At 33.6% G+C, this 22,244-nt stretch overlaps 10 protein-coding genes across 10 annotated transcripts; 4 read left to right on the forward strand and 6 right to left on the reverse strand.

Annotated features, from left to right (window-relative positions):
- Nucleotides 1-836: 836 nt before the first annotated feature.
- On the reverse strand, nt 837-1,487 carry PRE3 (proteasome core particle subunit beta 1; the record flags this gene model as incomplete). The annotated part of the gene is made up of 1 exon (XM_003669097.1): nt 837-1,487. One exon carries the CDS (start codon nt 1,485-1,487, stop codon nt 837-839), a length of 651 nt encoding a protein of 216 aa, XP_003669145.1.
- Nucleotides 1,488-1,939: 452 nt separating this feature from the next.
- Nucleotides 1,940-5,122, reverse strand: SFI1 (Sfi1p; the record flags this gene model as incomplete). The annotated part of the gene is made up of 1 exon (XM_003669098.1): nt 1,940-5,122. One exon carries the CDS (start codon nt 5,120-5,122, stop codon nt 1,940-1,942), a length of 3,183 nt encoding a protein of 1,060 aa, XP_003669146.1.
- Nucleotides 5,123-5,353: 231 nt separating this feature from the next.
- OST1 (dolichyl-diphosphooligosaccharide--protein glycotransferase subunit OST1) lies at nt 5,354-6,790 on the forward strand (the record flags this gene model as incomplete). The annotated part of the gene is made up of 1 exon (XM_003669099.1): nt 5,354-6,790. The coding sequence occupies one exon, from the start codon at nt 5,354-5,356 to the stop codon at nt 6,788-6,790; it is 1,437 nt and encodes a 478-aa protein (XP_003669147.1).
- Nucleotides 6,791-6,987: 197 nt separating this feature from the next.
- ORC3 (origin recognition complex subunit 3) lies at nt 6,988-8,925 on the reverse strand (the record flags this gene model as incomplete). Its single annotated transcript, XM_003669100.1, has 1 exon — nt 6,988-8,925. One exon carries the CDS (start codon nt 8,923-8,925, stop codon nt 6,988-6,990), a length of 1,938 nt encoding a protein of 645 aa, XP_003669148.1.
- A 281-nt stretch (nt 8,926-9,206) lies between these two features.
- On the forward strand, nt 9,207-11,924 carry SPO75 (Spo75p; the record flags this gene model as incomplete). Its single annotated transcript, XM_003669101.1, has 1 exon — nt 9,207-11,924. The coding sequence occupies one exon, from the start codon at nt 9,207-9,209 to the stop codon at nt 11,922-11,924; it is 2,718 nt and encodes a 905-aa protein (XP_003669149.1).
- Nucleotides 11,925-11,970: 46 nt separating this feature from the next.
- On the reverse strand, nt 11,971-13,287 carry MMM1 (ERMES complex subunit MMM1; the record flags this gene model as incomplete). The annotated part of the gene is made up of 1 exon (XM_003669102.1): nt 11,971-13,287. The coding sequence occupies one exon, from the start codon at nt 13,285-13,287 to the stop codon at nt 11,971-11,973; it is 1,317 nt and encodes a 438-aa protein (XP_003669150.1).
- Nucleotides 13,288-13,602: 315 nt separating this feature from the next.
- LMO1 (Lmo1p) lies at nt 13,603-15,789 on the forward strand (the record flags this gene model as incomplete). Its single annotated transcript, XM_003669103.1, has 1 exon — nt 13,603-15,789. One exon carries the CDS (start codon nt 13,603-13,605, stop codon nt 15,787-15,789), a length of 2,187 nt encoding a protein of 728 aa, XP_003669151.1.
- A 193-nt stretch (nt 15,790-15,982) lies between these two features.
- On the reverse strand, nt 15,983-18,298 carry DRS1 (putative ATP-dependent RNA helicase; the record flags this gene model as incomplete). Its single annotated transcript, XM_003669104.1, has 1 exon — nt 15,983-18,298. One exon carries the CDS (start codon nt 18,296-18,298, stop codon nt 15,983-15,985), a length of 2,316 nt encoding a protein of 771 aa, XP_003669152.1.
- A 654-nt stretch (nt 18,299-18,952) lies between these two features.
- Nucleotides 18,953-19,186, forward strand: COX17 (copper metallochaperone COX17; the record flags this gene model as incomplete). The annotated part of the gene is made up of 1 exon (XM_003669105.1): nt 18,953-19,186. One exon carries the CDS (start codon nt 18,953-18,955, stop codon nt 19,184-19,186), a length of 234 nt encoding a protein of 77 aa, XP_003669153.1.
- A 237-nt stretch (nt 19,187-19,423) lies between these two features.
- DAP2 (dipeptidyl aminopeptidase) lies at nt 19,424-21,967 on the reverse strand (the record flags this gene model as incomplete). The annotated part of the gene is made up of 1 exon (XM_003669106.1): nt 19,424-21,967. The coding sequence occupies one exon, from the start codon at nt 21,965-21,967 to the stop codon at nt 19,424-19,426; it is 2,544 nt and encodes an 847-aa protein (XP_003669154.1).
- Between the last annotated feature and the right edge of the window lie 277 nt (nt 21,968-22,244).

The following is a 22,244-nucleotide window of genomic DNA, read 5'->3' on the forward strand; positions in this document are numbered from 1 at the left end:
TATAATATTGCAGAGCTCGGTTATGAGGGTTCTGTGTCTGGTATTCAGAAGCCCTTGATCATTTCTCTGTTTTGGTTAGATTATACTATGCCAAATATATTTTCTGATTTACCTGTCTGGAAATTTGATGTTAGATTCTAAGGCTGGATTAGGCGGAGAATATGTGTATAGAAGATTTTTTGGAAGAACCCTGGCGACTCCTTTGTAGACACTAAGATATTACTGATCCAGTTATTGAATCATCAGCGAGCAAGCGTTCTACAATCGATGTTGATTTGCATCCAGTTAGCACTAACTTTTCACCGATAGCAATTAATACTTGTGTAGATTTGGGATTAATTTACACTTCGGAGGAGTGTCTGGATTGCATTGTAAGCCTTTAAGGAAGGAACAAATGGGTGGCTCCTAACTTGTGGAGATATACAGGCTTTATTTAGGAATGACTTATAGACGACTTTTAAATGACTGAGTTGATTAGTCGAAACATTTTTTTACTGAGATCATGATGATGACTATCTACTCGTTGGTCTGGGATAAAACTTAGAGGTTTCACGTAGGCTATTTCCAGTTTCTTACGTTTGGTTAAAAGATATCTCTCCTTCCACAACCAGCCATCTGGCAATAAAATTACGTATATCCTACATAGATATTATCCAATATTTGAATTTATTCTTTTTTTAAGTAACTCTATTTACCAGCCACCAGACACGAAAGAATTGTAGACACAATTTTACTGTCTTTTACATTTACCTACTCATATATGCCACTCTTCGAAAAATAATCCCATAGGTGAAATATGTAGATCTATAATATATATATATATTCATACATTATAGTTATAAGTTCTCATACTCATCTGGGTAGAATATCAATCTTTCTACACCCTCTGACGTCAAAACAACCATTCTAATAACACCACCAGAAGAGCCATCCCATTTAATAGCTTGTGAAAGAGAATGTTTAATAAAATGTACAGTTTCGTCTTTTGTCATGTCATCTTTGAAATTCTTGTCACAATAACCATATATAAACGTCGAACCAGACCCTGCAATTGCATATTTTTGTTTATGAATTGACCCACCTAGCGGGACACTATATACTTCCCCTTTATTAGTCGCATCATCGAACCCTGCTACGATGATACCTGCTGTCAAATTATCCTTATTTTCATAACATAGTGTCTTAAAGACTGAGGCAGCTGTCTTAGTGGAGGGGGTTCCAAATTGTGTAGAATATATATCTAAATGATATTGCACAATATCAGCCACAGCTTGTGTATCAGCAGCAGATCCTGACCTACAACACCAAATCTTATCATGGACTTTAGTCAATTTATCCGTAACACGGTTAGCAATATATGCACCGGTAGTAGTGCGCGAATCAGCACCTAATATAACGCCATCTTTGAAAGTAACTGCCATAATGGACGTCCCTAAACTGACTTCTCCCTTCTTCAGCCTATTCATATCAACTTGGATCCCATTCATTTTGTTATCTGTCTCTTTTCTTTGTAGTATTCTTTTCTTTGTTGCTTTCCAACAATCTACGATTACAATTACCTAAATGTGCTTTAATTGACTACAAAACCCTATTTTTGGATGGATTTTTCTTAGTTCTTAAGCACATTTTGAACTAAAATATCGAATTTAAGGAAGAAATCCTTTAGTTTTAAAAAGGTTCTGAAATATTAAATTCTAACTTTTTGCCACCGGAAGATCTAAACACCGGGTAACCCTTAATCATATCAAGAATATTTTCAACATGTACATTGGAAGTATGATAAGTAACATAGACAACTAACTAGTCGTTAAAAATGAAGTCGAGGCAAACTAAGCTGATCTGTTCATTCACTAGTCTGAGTTCCTTCATAATTGCTTACGCTTTTTTTGTATGCTCGATTATACATGTTTTATGTACGAAATAAAGAGGAATATATTAATCATTTTGTGTTTGTTAATCTCGGATTCCGCCTTGTTGGAGATCCCTTTAGTCTCGGATTTATTCGAGTATCATTAGTATCATCAATGGAACTTAAATCCTTAACGGGTGTCCTCTCACGGCTTTGTAGAATGGTCTTTGGTTTGATATCGGCGATATCACCTAAAGATATCGAGTTATTCCTTATTACGCGTTGGTCGTTAGTATTCGAGTTCCCCATGTGAATCGTAGGTGACGGACTTCTTCCCTCCCAAGATCTTCCCTCAATTTTCTTCCGAGCTGAAAGATTCAGTGAAGATGATGTCTTAAGTGGACTTGGAATTGCTCGCCTTGCTTTACTATAGTGATTCATCATAGCTTTCATTTTAGAATCTTTCATCCTTTCTGAACCAGGGATTGTAGAAGACGTTCCCATTATTGATTTCCTAGGGGTTTTAAAATTCGGGGTTCCGTTGGGAATTGCTTCCAAATTCCGTTCAAAGTTTTTTAGTTTATTTTTCCACAACATGAAAATCCCCCTCACCGTAGCTCTATCCCACCTTTTCCTAAACGTTGGAACTGATTCTTCATTTTTTTGTATTCTCATAAACTTCATGCTCCAATTCTTAGTATAATCTTGTAATAAATGTATATTATCTTCATTTATTTTGTCATTTGCTATTTCGTTTAACTTTACAAGATATGAAAGATGATTGTGCCATCGTAGAAATACCTTGATTTTGAGTCTGGATATATCATATTGTAAGCTCATAATGGATAAATTCTCCTTTTCAATCATTTGTTCTTTGATCAATCTCATAGCAAACTTTTTGAGAAATAAATTTCTTGACTCTTGGCCTCTTATTCCGCACTCTACGGTATATAATCTATATTGCTGACCCCAAATCGTAAAATATTTTGATTTAATTTTCGAGTGTAAATGATTTTCATATCTTTTACCTAATGATATTAAACGTGCTTTATAGTTTTCATATCTTTTCTCCCTCCATAGGGAATAATATTTCTGTAGGCATCTATTTCGCACAAAAGATGAACCAATTTTATCTGAAAGTATTTTCACATTCTTAATATGCTGTATACATTTCTTTATTTTCAGTATGATCTTCAATTTATGGAATAATCGAGCTTTTTCATCATTCTCTATTATACCTTGTTTTGATTGGAGCCATTTTCGGAAATATCTCAATTGAAGTTTGTTTTTGTTATATGCAATTGCTTTTGAATTAAGTCGTTTCGTCCTATGAATCGATTCGGTCCATTTTTTCAAGCCTCTCCGTAAAACTACTGTCTTGAAGTATTTTCTATATTGCTTGTTAACTGATAATTTTTTATGCCATAATCCAAATTTATCAATGAATAGTTTCCTGTTCTTCTCGCTTTCGAGGTGAGCCAACCTCGATTGAATCTTCCATTTCTTAATATATTGAAGGTAGTTATTTTTCCTAAACATTTCATCTGCTTTTAGGCGTAGATGCAAATTTTGTTTCCAAAAAGTAAGCGTTCTCTTTAGTAGTTTCTTCTCATTTATATTTAACAAGGTCAAACAATCAACATTTTCAGTGTATCTACGTCTCCAAATGTGATTGAAAATAAAACAAAGTAGAATGTCATCTAACTTCTCTTTCGTAATATATTCTTGTTTCTTCCGTTTCATAATATTCTTTAAGTTATTCATCTTGGTTTGTTTGATGAAGCGATTCTCTAAAGATACCAGTTCATTGATTTTAATCTGTGATTTTTCTGTGTTGGAAGTCCATATTTTTAAATAATGAGATCTTTGAAAGAAAATATTTGTGACTGTTGCCCTCTCTTTCTTAATTTTTATTACATCCCATTTCTTAATTATTTTCCGGAACATACAGTTTAAGCGGTTTTCATTTAATTTCTTGTCAAAAGTTTTCTGTATACGCTTTAGCTGCCACGTTCTTATTACATCTTTTTTCAATAATTTATTGTGGAAATTTACAGATTTTTCTTTCAATTGTTTTATTCGAACAAAATTTCTTTTCGTTCTGTTGAAGACATGTTCTAGAAAATATTTATTAGCCAAACTATCTTGTGCTTTGTACAAAAAGATTTTTCTCTCCCAAAGATCCCATGCCTTGATTAATTGTCGTTCGTTGTCGAATTTTATTGCATCTTTACTAATCATTTCAATATCTTGTGTATATTTGAAATTCCAAAAATTAAACCATTTCGTTTTCAAATATTCGTTCCAACGAATTTCCAAATATTGTAGTTTTAATTTTTTATTGACAGTTTGTAACCAAAATTTTAAAAAATTTCTCTTTATATTCTCATCTTTATTATATTCCCAATGAGCCAATTTAGTCAATAGGGTAGAGGGGTTTAAGATGAAGATAGATAAAATCTCCTTCATCTCTGAGGTCAGCCGATAACTTCTACTTAACTCATTTTGCAATCTTAGTACAAATTGGTCATTTTCAGGATTTTCATTATTCTTTTCTAAAAGATAAATATAATTCCTGAAAATCTTCAAAAATTCCAATGAAATTTTATTTCGAATTAAAAATACTTGAATTTTATTGTATAAAATCTGTAATGGTGAACCGTTTTCATTTATAAAACTCGCAAAATTTGGATATATATCCTTATTATTATAATCTTTAGATAATGCGGAATTTGTATCAAATGTAACACTATGCCGTCTTATATTCGATGGGAAATCATTAGTTGTATTGTGATCAGCAAATTTAACTTTACTGACAACATGGTCACCACGATTGTAATGAGCATCATTCTCATTTAGCATCGTATGATAAAACCGATCTTCCATTAGATTGGGATCCTCGTCTCGTGGCGACAGATGAACCGCCCTAAGTAATTCATTCAACGGTTTATGAATTAAAGCATCAGTGGAAGTAGGTGTCCAAATTTCAATGCCGTTCGGGTCTATATTATTGGATAATAAGTTATCAGTTAGATGATTAGAATCATGACTATGGGAGGGTTCGCTCATCCTTCTCCTGCCGGTAGCATGAGCAGCATTTGGGAAGGCTACATCCCTAATGAGGTCTAATGTAGAGGGCTCATTTTCATCACTGGAAATACCGTCAACCACGTTATCATTAGGGAAGCTACTGTCAACCATGGAGTTATGATCATTTTGCATATTCCATGTGTTCATACATGCATTCCATTCATGACCTTTGCCACTCATCATCCGTTACTACTTCAAGATCCATTCTGATAAATAAATAAACTTAGCCGTTACCCGGTGGAGCCCAAATTACAATGAGAAAAGGACACCAACAAGCTATTGGAACATATACTAGAGTAAGTGCGTCTTATAGGAATAAGATAATCACTTGGACCCCAGAATCGAATATATTTTATATTCTAGGAAGTCAGTTGCTTTGCGTCCAATAATCAACACCGTATTTCCTTTTTGGTCATGAATGCTAGTATATTTTGGTGGGTGTTTATCACCTTTTTCATCCATATGAATTCTGTTCTATGTATCGAGAACTTTATTCCTGAACAAGTCTGGGAAAATATCGATTATAGAAGAGCCATTGATGTTAGTAAAAGTTATCTATCTGAAAGGGTGGAAATTAGAGCTAAAAATGTTGGTCCTGAATCTGTCACCGAATACTATTTCGCATTACCTAGAAATTCCCTAGGAAAAGTTTCCATGTTTACAGCTGTCATTCAAGGTACTGATACATATCTGAATTGTCAATTGTTTCCCAATGTCACTAGATTAGAAGAAACAGGTGAATATGTAGGATATGGAGTTATCAACTTTCCATCTCCGATTCAACCCGAACAAGAATTCTCATTCATCACAGCTCTTTACTATAACGTCGCAGGTGTTCCTTACCCTGAATATATTGCTATCTCTGATGAACAATCATTACTATTGAAGACGAATAGATTTCCAATTTCTGCTTATCCAACTGTGGAAAGTACTTTGACCATCGGTGGTAGTTCTTCTTTTGAAGAACTTAACGCACCCGATGATGCCTATTTGAAAGGAAAAACTAATGTTCCACCAAACGAAGAAGCAATATTTTTCGGTCCATGGGATGATATTAAACCATTTGAAAAGGAACAAGATGTAGAGGTTGTTTTTAATCATAACTTACCCCTAAATGAAGTGACATTATTGAAGAGAGACATTTGGGTTTCTCAATGGGCTTCCACTTTGGAATTTAAAGAATATTATGAACTGAAAAATAAAGGTGCTAAATTAGATAAGGGATTTTCAAGAATCAATTACATGAGGGACCAACAACAAGCTGATATGCGAAAGAGTCATTATCTTGCCATCATTGAAATGCTATTACCTGAAAATCCATTCGGCCACTATTATAATGATTTAGTTGGTTTAGTCTCTACAGCAAAAATTCAAGAAAATCATTACTTCTTAAAACCAAGATTCCCAATATTTGGTGGCTGGAACTATAATTTCACTATTGGTTGGACAAATCAATTGTCTGATTTCCTACATAAATCGAATGATGATAGTGACATGTATTTACTCTCCGTCCCATTATTGAATGGTCCTTCTGATACTGTGTATGATACTGTAGAATATTCTGTTTATGTCCCAGAGGGAGCTAAAATTGCTGATATAGATACTCCAATTCCATTTGTTAATCTTTCTGTCAAGGCAGAAAAATCATATTTGGATTTAAAGAAAGGCCATGTTAGAGTCAAAATTACTTTTAAGAATTTAGTCAATGAAATCGCTGGAGCTAAAATTCTAATCAAATATCAATATACAAAGAATGCTTTCATTCAGAAACCACTGTCAATAGCCATCTATATTTTCATTGCGTTGATGTTTATATTCCTATTGAAAAACATTAATTTGAATGTTAAGTGAATGCTATAATGAAACAAGCCTCTCTACACTACATAACATATGTCTTTATTCAAAATAAAATATATATTGTTGTCTTCATAAGATAAATAAAAATAAGAGTAAGGAATATATGTTAGTCATTATTACAGAAACCTTTTAGTCCGTTTCCCTATGGTTTAACTTTGAAAATAAATCTATCATGCAAGTTTCTGCAGTATTTAAATGCCTCTCCATACACATTTCTCAACGAAGTTATAATTCTTGGATTTATACTCTTTAATTAGGCCAATATGATCAAAATCGAAAATCGCCTGCATAAACAAAATCAATGTAATCTTTTCAAATGCTAAATGACTTTCATCTGTGTCAATGAATCGACTTAGACTTTCATCATCTTTAGAATATTCTATAACAAAATCCATAATTTCCTTCTCGGGCATGGTGGACTTAAAAGCTCGATAAAAGTCATAAATATTAATTGTTGAATTAGCTTCTCGATATAATTTGAATAACTGACCAGTTATTGGACCCACAAGTTTCTCCAAACTAGATACAATAGTTTCTCTTTCAGTCATTTCCTCTCCCTCTGCTAGCGATGAGTGTGGCGGAGGCAGTACCCTTTCCCATAGCAACAAATCATCCTCCATGTTCGACTTATAAAGTGGGAAAATGGCTTGTGATAATAATCCATTGTTGTTATCTAATGTAAATAATTCTTGGAAAATAGTATCAATTGGCTCAAACTTTAGTTCCCTCTTAAACTGTTCACAGGCAGGCCAACGTTCCAGGTATGAATCTAATTCACCAGTCAATAAACTATAATATAATTCTATCAGATTATAATTCTTGATATTTAATTCGTTTTCCAAGATATTAGCAACGAATTTGACGTGCCCGTTAATTGGATTTTCCCTCACCAAAAATTCAACGAAAAACTCCTCTAATGAAGAATCTTGATTACTTAATAAGCCTAAAATTTCTGAGCGAGGTGCCTGGTTATTAATTAACCCTTCAATGAAAAACATAAAAGTTGGACATTTCCTTAAAATCTTAAAATGTTCGTCAGTTAAAAACTCAGTATTAATTGGATCGATGAATACTGAAAATGGATTTTGATAAAAATATGACATTAATGAATAATCTAGCATTTTAGTTAATAGTTTTAAGTTGTGATTTGAATTGTTCGCCATCTTTGTTAGAATAAATTTGATGAATCGATCCGAAAGATTTAATTTACCTTCTACTGTGTCAAGAAAACTCTGGAAAATTCTATTGGCATACTTGAATCCCCTATTACTTGAAATATCTAAAGCGCTATATTTTTTCTTCAGAAGTCTAATTGTAGATTGTTTTAAATTTTTCTCAATATTTGATAAGTTCGAACTTATATTGAAGATAAATGTAATTTTAACGTGTGGGTACTTTAAAGTACTTTTCAAAAGAACAAGAAAGGAATCTAAAGAGCTTAAATTTATCGATTCTAATTCTTTTATGTTGAAAATCAAATTTAGATTTTTATGGAAAATGTCTTTGAAATTTGCTACAAGTGATAAATCATACGACACTTCGTCAACTGCTCTATGCCCCAGGTCCTCCACATCACTGTCTGATCCGTCATCTTCATTCATTTCTTTATCCTCTTGTTTTAGCTGATCTTCTTTACTTCCTGTTGTCTTATGCTTGTCTGTATCACCAATAGAAAACAATTTGAACATGGCTCTTCGTAGCATCATTCTGACATTGGGGCATTCTTTTTTATCCATATCTATGATGGCATTTAGTACTGATGGATCTTCCTCAGTAGGTGGAGCAGTAATTTTAATAGTACTATCTGATCCCAACAGGAATACTGAATTAAAACATTGACTCCGTTTGCATGTATCATCATCAGTATTTTTATCAAAAACAAGATTCGATATCTCTGTTTTCAAGTCGTTTTCGATGTTCTCAACGATTCCATCAACTTGATCATGGAACTGCGAGTGTAATTGGTTATATAAATCCCATCTTCTAGCAACAATTGTAGCAGATTCATGGCCATTCAACAGTTTCACAAATGGGATAGTATCTCCAGCTTGTGCCGTAACCTTAGGGTCAATTTTTGGAAAAATTGTATAGAATCCCTTTTGGGTATCGGCAAAAGCATTAACACTCATCGTAGTTTATGCAAGACGTCAAAGGTCTTTCTTTTGACAAGCTTAAATCCAGTGGAATGATATCAATCGTACGTTGTTCCGTGAGCATCCCTCTTCAGCTTGCTATGATTCTAGTTTCTTTATTTTTGATACTTTTTCCAATTTCATGAAAACTAAACAATCAACACACCCATACATTATTTTTGGTTCGTACACAAGTGTGTCACAAATTATAATTAGAAGAATAGTAATAACATCGATGTATATGTAAAACTTTCGTCTTAGCAAGAGATTAGATACTAATGCACTACACAAAAAACCGCAAAATGATTAAAGAGGGTACCTACCGAGGAAATCGATTGAACCCCCATTTTGATTTTAATTCCAACAACTCTCAATTGGTAATTAATTTCAATCCAATAAAAAATCCATCTTCATCTTCTACAAAAAATTTCACATCAAGTATAATTTCAAGGTTTCTCAATAATACAAGAACGGGATCTGCTCATAGACATGTCGGTATTACGTTGCAAAGGTTCCTTTCTGGAATTCTTTTGTCTGTAATTTTCTTAGCGTTTCAAATTTTATTATTTTTATTTCTTCGAACAAAACTAAAATCAATTTATCAAGCAAATAGAGTGCTAAAACTGCACGAGAAAGGACAGGAAGATGATTATGGGAAAGATGACAGCGGCACCCCTTGGGGAGACAATACTACGAAAACTGAAAAGAAGACCAATTGGGCTTCCCAGTTATTTATGGCATCGGATGAAATATATAAGAAAAAATGTGGATTAGACGCATACTTTTTATTAAGGTTTTTGAAATTCTTAATCTTCTTCTTTTTCATCCTTTCATTAGTTCATATACCAATTCTGATTCCTTTACACCTTTTTTCGAATGACCAAAATATGATTTATGAGGATTACGATAGAAAAGATGATAAACTCGATCAATTAAAATCTCATCTCCTAGATAAGTTAAATATGTCAAATATCATCCCCCCAGCAGAACCAAATATATTAATTATCCATTTAATATTAGGTGTGTTTGTCATTAGTTGGTTCCACATAATGCTAAATTCAGAATTGAGCTTCACTACAGGAATCTCGACACAAGAAATCTTAAAAGATAAGTATCAAACGGTCTTGTATGTTGATAATGTTCCTAAGGATATGGGTAAGATAATGGAACATTTTAGCTTGATAGGTTCCATCAGAGACGTCCAATTTTTATCAAGAGATACCAAGAAATATTACACCATATGGAAAAGGATGTGCAGTATCCAAGAAAAGATAGAGACGATAATAATGGAAATCATGCTAGAAAAGTTTTTTAAAAGTACCCGTAAACCCAAAGGATGGAAAATGTATAGATTCTATTGGAATAAGTTGATTTTCTTTTCCAAAACAAGCTATCGATTATTTAATTTCCGCATAAGATTGAAGTGGAAGGATTCAAGCAAAATAATAGCAAGCCATTATCCTTCTTGGGAAATAGAGAAACAATCTTTTATTGAAAATCGGTATAACAAATTCCAGGAAGTTTTAGCCAAATATAACAAGATAAGTGAAAAATGGGAAAAAGAATATTATCAGTTGGAAACGGGTCACCAAAACTTCATAACTTCTAACAGACATGCGAATCCTGATGCATACCTTGAGAAGGTATTCATACAGTTTGATACAGTTGAAACAGCTCATGTTTTCGGTCAGCTACTTTTATTCCAGCACCACAAAGAATGGAATAATGTAGTTATCGGACCAAATCCGAATGATATCAGATGGTCCAATATAACAAGAACGAATAGTTATGCCATATTTTTAAGATCAGTAGCTGCTAATATCTTAAGTATTCTGACAATAATTGGTTGGATTATACCTGTTGGTTTGATTGGGTTAATTTCGCAGATTCCCTACTTGAGATCGCCTGTAAAATTACCTTCGGTCATCATAAACAACACTGAATTTATCAACGATATGCTAATGAGCATCTTCTCTGTAATGACATTGGTATTCTTAACAGAGGTGGTACCTTACATCTTCAGATGGTTCAGCCTTTTAAAGGTTTGTAAAACTGGAGTAGAAATCCAAATTGACATTCAACGATGGTTCTTCATATTCCTCTTTGTTCATATCTTCCTTGTGGTCACAATTTCCTCTGGTCTTTCTTTTATAATAGAAAGTTTAGTAAATAATCCAGTAAGTATCCCCTCCTTATTGGCGCACGATTTACCAAAGAGTTCTAATTTTTTATGCTCGTTTGTATTAATGAGAGGTCTCGCATACGCTGGTGGAAACATAATCAGGATGAAAGAACTACTTTGCGAGTTATTATATTATAAGCCATTCATATACACGCCTCACAAAAGATTTGAGAGATTGAAAACGTCTCTAAGTTTCCAATGGGGAGCAATTTACCCTATATTTTCTGTAATTGGATGTATTGGAATAATTTATAGCGTTATTGCTCCAGTTATACTTCCCATGTGCTGTGTATCTTTTTCTTTAGTGTACATTTCCTTTAAGTACCTATTTGAGTTCCAATACAACAATAAAAATAAGTCAGAAACATTTGGTAAGCTATACCCACAGGCATTAATGCAATTATACGCTGGAATTTATTGTATGGAAATATGCCTGATGGGACTTTTTGCTATTTCAAACGGATATAAACTATCATTTTGTATGCTCCTAATCTTTGTTTCAACAATTATTATTCAGTACAAAATTTCAACAAAACATCTAAGTCAATTAAATCATTTACCTCTATATTATATCAAAAATAGCGCTAAGTTGGATGTTCGATCGAGAGAGGTGGAACATTTATGTAATCTAAAGGATTATGAAATCCCCTTAATAAATGCTTGTAAAAAATATGACGAAATATGGATCTTAAATGATGGAAATGGAATTGGTGAAATCGAACAGGATAATCTAGAAAGAAATTATGATATCGTCTGTAATAGTGAAAGATATTTCATTAATAGTAGCGGCGATATTTACTTAAATGATTTATAGTATCAGTAAAATTAAATAAACATTTCCTTATTATATTTTTTACTTCTTACGAGTTTTCTTTATTTACAGCATCCATTTGCGACGTTTTTTCTTCTCTGGTATTTTTACTTCTTGGCCATAAATTCGGCAACTTCACAAATTGGAACCGTGGTTCTACACAACGTTCAACAAACCATTTTTTAATTTGATACTCTATCAAAGAGGAGATTTTCGGGATATTCTCTAATTTAGACCTAGAACCAATCATAGAGTGAATATCAAATTCCATTGTATATTCCGGAGAAAATGAAAACACCAAATAATAACCAGTACTTTCATTAGCTCTATCTGTGCTCTTGTCAGTGCTTGCATTATATTGAGAATTACATTCTTTAGAGGAAAATTCTTCTGCAGTTGTCAAAGAAATGTTTAAACAACCTTGAAATCTTATTATCGCCACATTTATTTTAATTGGTAGAGTCGCAATACTGGGTCTAGGGAAATTTAAAACTAAATTGGTTTCCAATCCAAAGGCCAACCGATCATTCAAATCAATATCGATTCTTGCTTGTAGATTCTTCTTTCCCACAGAGTTAGATACAATGTTGACTCTACAGTTCGAAAAGATAGGAAAATCACTACCAATATCTATTTCGGTTATTGTAATTGGGCCCAAGTATTCAGATAATTCTTTCCGGGTATTCAAATACTCATTCAAAGAGTTTAGTATACCTTCCTTCTCCAACCAGAGTTCGTTACGGAATTGCTCAATAATCTGTGCAATTAAAACATTAAACCAGTCTAATGATTCAGGATCATGGCTAGTTACATCATAATATGTCTTTTCTAGTATGGTGCTAATAATTGTTGTTTGTTCATCATTCGAATCATTCACTCTCTCGGTATTATAGGGTACGACACCATCTTGCTCAATGGAATTGCTATTATCCCCTCTTTTGAATATCGACAGAATAGATAATTTGGAAGTTGTATTTGCTAAAACTCGATCTTTAGGTTGTGTATCAGAGAAAATAAAGAATTTGATGAAAAAAATCAATAGCATTATTATACTTATTTGACCAATAATGAAACCCTGTGCGAAGGACCAAGAAGGTGAGGCGATAGATAATGTCGGTGAATGGATTGCTGTCGAGCTTGACAGTAAAGATTCGTTGAATATTGGAAGAAGTTCAGGATTTAACAAAATATCTTCATCGATAGCAATATTATTCGGTATTAGCTTTTGTTTCTTAAGGTTGTCTAGAAGTAATTCCTTGAGATGTAATGGTAAAGTCTTGTTGATATATTCGTCAAGGGAAAGCATGTTGCCTACATCGGAAGACCGCAGCTGTGAATCATTACCAAGGACAGAGTACTTTGACATAAGTATCGACTATTGTAAAGCAATATAATCGTGCTTGTTCCTTGTCCCAGAATGGCTAGGTACACTCAGTAAATTTCTCTATTTTGTCATTGAAGTCTATCTTTCCTTGTAGCCTTTCTACATAGAACATATTGATAGTTTCCTTTAAATGAAAAATTGTTGTCTTCAAGGTTCCGATGGAAAGGTTGATTTAGATTACATCCAGACAACAAAACAAGCCATTGAATTAGATTCTAGGCTATGAGAGGTGACAAAGGTAAATACAGATAAGTTACTACAGAAGTACAAACCATTGCTAACAATACGATAGCGGCGATGACAACTGAATCGAAGCAACGAACTCTTATTGAAACTCTTCGATTTCTTCAAGAAAAGAGCGAGGCTGCAGAATCCTCATGCGTTCTTACTCATGATGAAGCTTCTCAATGTTATCAAGCTACTTATTCTAGTATGCCTGAACTGCAAACGAATTCAGAGGTACTCAATGACGCCAACAATGTCTTATCGACACTGATTCCAATGACTAGTAGTTATGATTTATCTAAAACTGTTCTTACCAATCCTAAATTTTGGTCTTTATTTACTTATCTAATCCCTACAATGGACGTCCAAATGTTTACGACAAATTTCAGATTGGTTTTCGAGGTTCTTTTAAACCCTTCGTTTAAAAATCATGAAACTAGCCTGGTCATGATTTGTAAGTTTATGCAGACAAAAAGAATAATTCTAGATACTCTAGTCGCAAATTTATCTTCCCTTCCATTGGAAACGTCATCCCAGTTAATTATAGACACCATTATTTGTATATCTTTGTATTTAGAGAGCTTGAATGCACTTTCGAAATTCGACAGACATACAGCGGCACTTGTTATTCCTGAAACATGTTTGCATTTGGTTGATTGTGGTTGGCCTAATATTGTCACAGCTTTATTGCTTTCCAAAAACCGGGATGTGTCACAAGTCATTATTGAAAGATTTATAAGGAATAAGAGACAGTTATGTGACTTCATGAGTGCCTTCAAATTAAGTGATTATGGCAAGACTACATTATCAGATCGTTTATTCAATGCCGTAAATAATGTCTTACCGACGATTAATAATTGGATGTATGAATTCAATGAAAATGCTAACGAAGAATATATTGACCTATTGAACTTGAGTTTCTTGCAAGCATACGATATAATAACGTTTCTTGAGAACCCAAGTTTATCATTCAAGAAAAGCTTTTCAGAACAGTTGCTATTTGGTGAAAACCCTTTCCCGCTATATGAGACTTTATTCAGAGTATCTGATGAACTTCACACCTTTTTTTGTCGAAACGATAAGAACCTGAAAGTGAATCCACATATTCCATGCTTACTACTAAATAAAGAAGCGTTTATTTATGCTCTAATGGATAATCAATTGAAATTATGGATTGACTCAGGTTCTAAATCTAAAGAAGATATAAATTCATTACTCACATTACTACCAGTAATTCTAGAGAAAGTCAATCGTATACTCAGTTCAGAGAAGTCACCATCTTCTCCTCAGTCCCACCTCACCACAGCAGGGTCACCATCTGTGTCGTCAACTTCCTTAGTGGCCTTTTCCCAGTCGAAATCAAATCTAAACAAAACGTTGTCGATCATCCAATCTTTGACTTATAAGACTGCACGACAATGGCAGCTAGATGAATTGAAATCTACCCATTATAAGAAGTGGGCAAGACATATGTCAGGTTTTGATAAACTCTTATCAAATCAAGTCGTAGATTATGTTACCCATCAAAGATTACTACAATTACAAAAAGGAGCGTGGGTCTATGCAGAGAATCCCCTGGACTCCAATATTAAGGTCCCAAAACTTTATTTCTTAGTAGTTTCTGATAATCATGCTAATTTGTTAATTAGAGAGTTCAACACAAAACAGGATGAATTACCTATTGTGGAAGAGAATAAAATTTGGAAAAATAATGAAGAACGTTCAAACATTCCTATACACAGCTCCTATTCTTCCGCTAACAGACAAGAGAATAATCCTGGAAAAACTACTAAAATGCAAGATAAAGATGTACCTAGGCGTGAAACTATTGTCATCCCACTGAAGCATATAGTACATTTTGAAAAAAGGGAGTTGAATAGGCACATCAGTAATGATAAGATTTTCGAAGACGAAAAGTCGTCGAAGAATTTGGTCAATTTAGTGCACACAACTTTATATACAGAAGCAAAATTATCGGATAAGAACCGCAAGCATATTTTCAAATTCTACCTAGACTCAAAAGAAGCTGCATATATATGGTTAGATGGATTGCAATTGATATCTTCTTCCAAACATAAAGCAGATATATCTGGAGAAACGAAAAAACAAATCGAAACCTTAATTGACTTAAGGAAGAATGTCCAAATGATTTATTTGAATATTGATGATGATCTGGAATTATCAGAAGTGGACACGGACGACGAGGAATTCGACTTGGAAACCCTGAAAAACCTGTCGACTGATTTCTTTTATGAATAGTGGTTTTTAACTATTAATTACAATTCACTACGTATTTCTTCAGATAGAGAATGAAAACTATTCGATTCATATATAATATTATACAGAAGTGACATGAACCATTGATAGAATTTTTATTTTTGAGTGCAATTGCTTATAAGTTACCCTTCTTTAGAAATTAGTCTTTAAGGTGGCTATATTTTGTTGCTTTTCATTATTTTTTCCCTTTCTTAAACTTCTTTTTCCCATCACTTTTTTTCTGTTTTCTGAAAGTTCTTTCTTGATCATCGACACGATCTTTCTGCGTTTTCTTATACATACGATTACTTGGCGCGTCTTCCATAGCTTCTTGTCTTTTCCTCTTTTTACTGTTGACTTCTTTCTTGTTTTTAGCTAGAACACCAAATATCTTGGCATTTTTCTTTTCAGTTTCCGACTGGAACCACGTTCTTCTAGGTCTGGCTTGAATTTCTGCTCTATGTTTCAGTAAATTTTCACCTTTTCGAATTTGCATTTCAGCCCTTAGAATTTCTTTTTCTTGCTTTTCTTCTTCTAAGACATCTTCGACAGTACCTGCCATGTTTTCTACCAATTTATTTATTTCTTCAACTTGGTTCCAGTTTACTTGTCTACCAAGTGCCCTACTACCGTCATTTTTTATTTTGGAAACGTCTTCTACACTTTTAATGGCATCTCTGACAATACTTCTTTCATTTGATGATTCACCGACTAACGAAACTGATCTACCTTCTCTTCCAGCTCTAGCAGTACGACCAACTCTATGTAAATATATATCGTAACTTTTTGGCATATCATAATTAATGACAACTTCAATTTTTGGAATATCTAAACCTCTTGATGCTAAATCTGTACAAATCAAAACGGGAATTTCTAAACTTTTGAATTTTGTAACAGACTCGAGACGTTGCTCTTGTGTTAGAGAACCATGTAACTCCGCGACATTCATCCCTAACAAACCTAGGATAATTCTCAACTTATGGGCTGTTTCCTTTCTTGCAACGAAAACTACCATTCTCTTCTGACTGTATTCATCCAGTTTTTTTATCAAATTAAATAATAATGCAGGTTTCAAATGATCTCTGGTACGGATACGGACAAATTCTTGAGTCAATTTAGATGCAGCCTGTTTTGGAGGATTGATCATGATTCTCACTGGTTTTTTCAATGACAAGTTAATCAATTGTTTAATCTTTGAATTCATTGTGGCAGAAAACAACATAGTTTGTCTTTTAGTAGGCAATAATTGCATAATTTCATTCAGTTCTTCTTGGAAACCTTCTTCTAACATTCTATCAGCTTCATCCATGACTAAAATTTCAACTGAGTCGACGTTGAAACTGGCAGAATTTCTAACATGGTCAATAAATCTACCAGGAGTAGCGATAACTATATCAGGTCTTTGTTTCAAAATCTGTTCTTGCTGCCTCAAATTCAACCCACCAACAGCTAGACCGAAAGTTAATCCATTCACAAATTTACCAATTTTCTTGGCGACATCAGCAATTTGAATGGCCAATTCACGAGTTGGTGTCAAAACGATGACTCTAGTAGATGAAACTTTGGCAGGTTTAAATAATAGACGTTCGATAATTGGGATCATGAAAGCAGCTGTTTTACCTGAACCAGTAACGGCGCCAGCAATGATATCTTTACCAAGCAAAGCTATAGGAATTGTTGCACTTTGAATAGGAGATGGCTTATTATAACCTAGATTTGCCAAACCTTTCAATACGGGACGAGATAATGACAAGGTATTGAAAGATGTATGCGTTTGTTTCTTGGCATCATCACCTTCAGCTTCTGGTGCATAAAATTTGGCCACTTCTTCAGCGGTATCCTCGTCTTCTCCTTCCTCCTTCTCTTCCTCATCATTATGTATGGAGTTATCTTCATCAGATGATTCTCGTTCTTCTTGATCGTCGTCATTGTCATCTTCATCTTCATCTTCTTCGTCATATTGATCTTCTTTGATTTTTTTGGCACCCATCCCGAATCCATCCATGGCTAGCTCATCCTCACCTTCATCTTCATCGTATTCTGGTTGTTTTTCGCTATTCTCGTCAACATCTTTAATTTCTTCTCCTTCTTCCTCCTCATCATCTTCATCATCACCTTCGACTCTAGCTAATTTGATCAACCCACCTTTCCTTCTGATAATTTTTTCAAGATCAACATCTTTTCTAATTGGTTCGTCACCATTATTATCTCCGTTAGACATAAAATCCCAACTTTGTAAATTTGCATTTTTGGCGAACTCGTCGTCATTATCTAAGTTAAATTGGAAATTTTCATTTAAATCGTCATGAACATCTTCATTAGCATTATCATTATTGCTGTCAGCTTTTTCTTGCTTTTTCTTAATATTCTTTTTATTCTTCTTTTGTATACTCTTTTTGGATTTAACTTCTATTTGGCTTTCAACATCTGAATTATCATCTAAATCAGGAATATCATCTTCACTATCACTAATTGTTGGAACAAAATCCAAATTCTTGAAATTTCTTTTCATTTTTTGATTTAACTTATCAACACAATCGCTTAGACCAACGTTTAAAATGAAGGTTTCCTAAAAGCTTATTCAAATATATGTATATATCTATGGACTCGTAGTGTGACAATAAGTACCTTACAGCGGTTAATGCAAGGTATCTAAATTTGAGCTCATCTCATGTAATCTTTAGTTTTATTTATTTTACATTTTTCAGCTCATCGCATAAAATTTTTCAAACTCGTTGGAAATGATATTGGGGGAGCCCTGAAACAAGAACTAAATTCCGTTGCTTAAGCCCTTCTTCTGTTAAATTATTTTGCCCTATGCAACACCCGTACATCATAATTTTACAATTACCCTCTTAATTGTTTACGGGTATTTCAATGGAAAGAGCCAATTGGAAGTTAATCAAATTTCCAAAAAGAAAAAGGAATTGTGGAAGAAGGCTCCCTTTAAAAAAATAGGCTATTATATTGTAAAATTTTAGTAACTCCAGCAATTTTTCATTCTTTAGCGTTAGTCCACTGTTCAAGAAACTTTGCCTGATATATTTAAAGTACTCTCTGTTATGTTTTTTCAAAACCATAAAAATATACGGTGAAGATTATTACAAACTTTTTACATCTATTCTAAGCAAGCTCTCACCAGACTAAATATAATTATTTTTCCATAATGTCCGACTTAAAAACTCCAGCTGTTGACACTACAGATACTCCAGTAGATAACACAAAAATTGCACAACAAGAAGAAAAACCAAAGCCATGTTGTGTTTGTAAACCAGAAAAAGAGGAAAGAGATAAGTGTTTATTGTTCAATACTGATGACTCTGACTCATCACTTTCAAGTTGTGAAGAATATATTCAAAAATATAAAGCCTGTATGAAAGGCTACGGATTTGAAGTGTAAGTCTCTCAAAGTCCTCTGTTTACGACTCCTGATATTGATGTTAATCTAATGAAAACCAAAAAGAATATTGTTTACATAAAAACTTAACGATTCCATGAACATATAGTCACGTCTGCAGTGAAATCTATACTTTTAGAGACGCTATAATCCTGTATTTATTATATAAATGACTAATGAATAAATTAAAATTACTGTCACTAATTCGTATATAATGTATATAGGTATATAGCGTTTAATCTATCTTCTTTCATTATCGTACTCAAATCTTCCGGTGAAGGCATCGGCTGCCCAATTCAATAATCTTGTGAAAACTGCAGCATTGGCATTATGATACTTAATAGCATGATCGGAATCTGCAAAGACGTGGACATCAAAATTCCTAACTTCATTTACAGTCAACAAATCCAAGAATTTTAATGTATTTTGAAAATGAACATTATCATCACCAGTACCATGCATAACTAAGAATCTTTTAACTTCTTTAAATGGTAGAACATCATGAACACTTGATTTGATATAACCTTCAATATTCTCTTGTGGTGTATGCATATAACGTTCAGTATAAACAGTATCATATAGTCTCCAATCAGTTACAGGTGCTACTGCCATTCCATATTTGAAAGTTTCTCCCCCATCTCTTTCCAAAACTTTTAATGTCAAATAGCCACCGTATGACCATCCAAATAATGAAATCTTTTCTGAGTTAACATATGATTTCGCACTATATTGTTTAGCTGCAGCTATTTGATCGATGGCTTCAAATTCACCAAGGTTATCGCGGACTAACGATCTAAACTTCTTACCTTTAAAACCAGTACCTCTGCCATCAACGACTACTACAATAGCACCTAGCTGTGACGCAACTACCTCATTGAACCCGACAGAAAATGATTCTTGAACTTGTTGAGAGTTAGGTCCACCGTAGGCATAAAAGAATACAGGATAATAATCTTGCAAATCAGGATTGAAACCATTAGGTAGAATTTCAAATGCATTCGCTATAATGTTATCACCATCATCATCTTTACCCAAATTTAAAAGTTTAACTTTCTTTTGTGGGATATCATATTCCGATAAGATTTCCTGTAATTTCTCATTTTTCTCTAAATAATATAATGTTTCACCAATGACATTACCTTCAATTTCTTGATCCCTTTCTTTTGACCTTAAGTCAATGATCTTTTGATATGGTAACCTAGGGCCTCTGTATGTGAGTAAAGCAAATTTTGATCCAGATGAAAATGAAGCACTATACACACCACCATTCTTGACATCACTAACTTGAATAATTTCTTGTGGATTATTCAATTCCACATAAAATAAATGTCTTTGGGTTGAGGATGATTCAATGGTGGCAATAAAGTAAACACGATTTAATTCAGCATCAAAAGCTAAAGGTCCACTAACCACTTCCCAAGATCCATTAGTCAATACAATAGGTTCATTGGATGTTGCAGGAGAATAATAAACTAGATGATTGAAACCATTAATCGGAAAAATATCAATATATCCGTGTTCTGATCTATTATGGGAGCTATCTTTAGGGATAGGCATTGTATTATGTGTAATTTCCCACCAACCACCTTCTGATGGATTTTCTCTAACCATTTCAGTTTTCTTCAAATCTGCGTCAATTAATAAAACTTTCAAAATATCTGAAGATCTATCAGATATCTTGGCGATTAAACTTTCATTATTGATCCATTTAACTTCAGTAATTAGCACCGGGGATTCGGCATGCATATGCTGCAAATTCACATCAGTAGGATGACTAGATTGATCGACCAAATTATAAATCCATAAATCGACAGTAGGGTTTGGTGTTCCACTTTTAGGATATTTTATTGGTCTCATCTCAGGGTAAATATCATCAGGATTCTGAACATAATATGGTATTGTAAATTCTTCTACCTTTGTCTCATCGGTCTTGAAAAATGCTAAATAATCTCCTTTAGGTGACCACCATAATGCTCTATCAGTTTCTAGCACTTCTTCTTCATAAACCCAATCTGGTTTACCATTGAAAATACGAGAATTACCATCATCTGTAATTGTTGCGGTAATCTTACATTCAGCAACTGAATATAGATAAATGTTATTATTTTGAACATAGGCAATATCAATGGAATTTGGTGACCATTGTGCAAGTGCAATGTTATCACCTAATTTATGAAATTTCTTCTCTTCTTCTGCGTCTTTATCGTAGATGAAAAATGTACCGAATGAGGAATGTCTCCAATTTTTCTTACTGTTTGTTCTAATCAACAGATATTTCAAATCAGGTGAAGCACTAAAATAATCTACTGTTAGATTTTCACCAGAATAACTGAATTGCTTATTTTCTAATAAAGTTTGGGAATAATCTTTATCAAATACAGATTTAATAACATAAGAATCGTTAATTGTGGCAACATACAAACCCTTATCATCATGGCTATTGGAATCATCCGAGTTACTGATCCATTGCAAGGAATGGAAGACTGGTTTGAAAGTCTCATTTTTAATGTTTTCATAAAGAATTTTTGATAGTCCATCTTCAGTGACATTTGGATTCGGTAATTTGAATTTTCTATGAGGAGGTTGATTTTTCTTATCATTATTGCCGTCATTAGTTAATTTAGGTATATTTTTCAAAAGTAGAATAGTACCCCAAATGAGTAAGACTAAAATTATGCCTAGTTTTGTCGTTCTATCTAAGAATTGTTTTCTTCTTGCAAAAGCTGCACCATCACCGCCATCATCTTGTAACAATGGCTCACGTTCGTCCTGATTAACAGACATTATAGCAGAAAGAGAGGTATATCAGAGCAATGGCCCTTCTTTGGTATGGTGGCTATGCTTTTGTTAATTTTGCAAATCTCCCTTCGAAATACGTTTTTGTAATCTATCAGACAACCCTTGGTTCCTTCCAACTTGTAAACTTCGAATTTATGTGTCCGGAGTCCGTCAAGCGAGTTATTTCAGCTAAAATCCAAGTCTTGAAGAAACTGAAAAAGGGTGTTTAGAGCAACAGTAAAGGAAATCTATGATGTATAATAAGCCTTTAATTAATATGTTG

This window comes from Naumovozyma dairenensis, chromosome 3 (genome assembly GCF_000227115.2).
Source record: "Naumovozyma dairenensis CBS 421 chromosome 3, complete genome".
NCBI lineage: Eukaryota > Fungi > Ascomycota > Saccharomycetes > Saccharomycetales > Saccharomycetaceae > Naumovozyma > Naumovozyma dairenensis.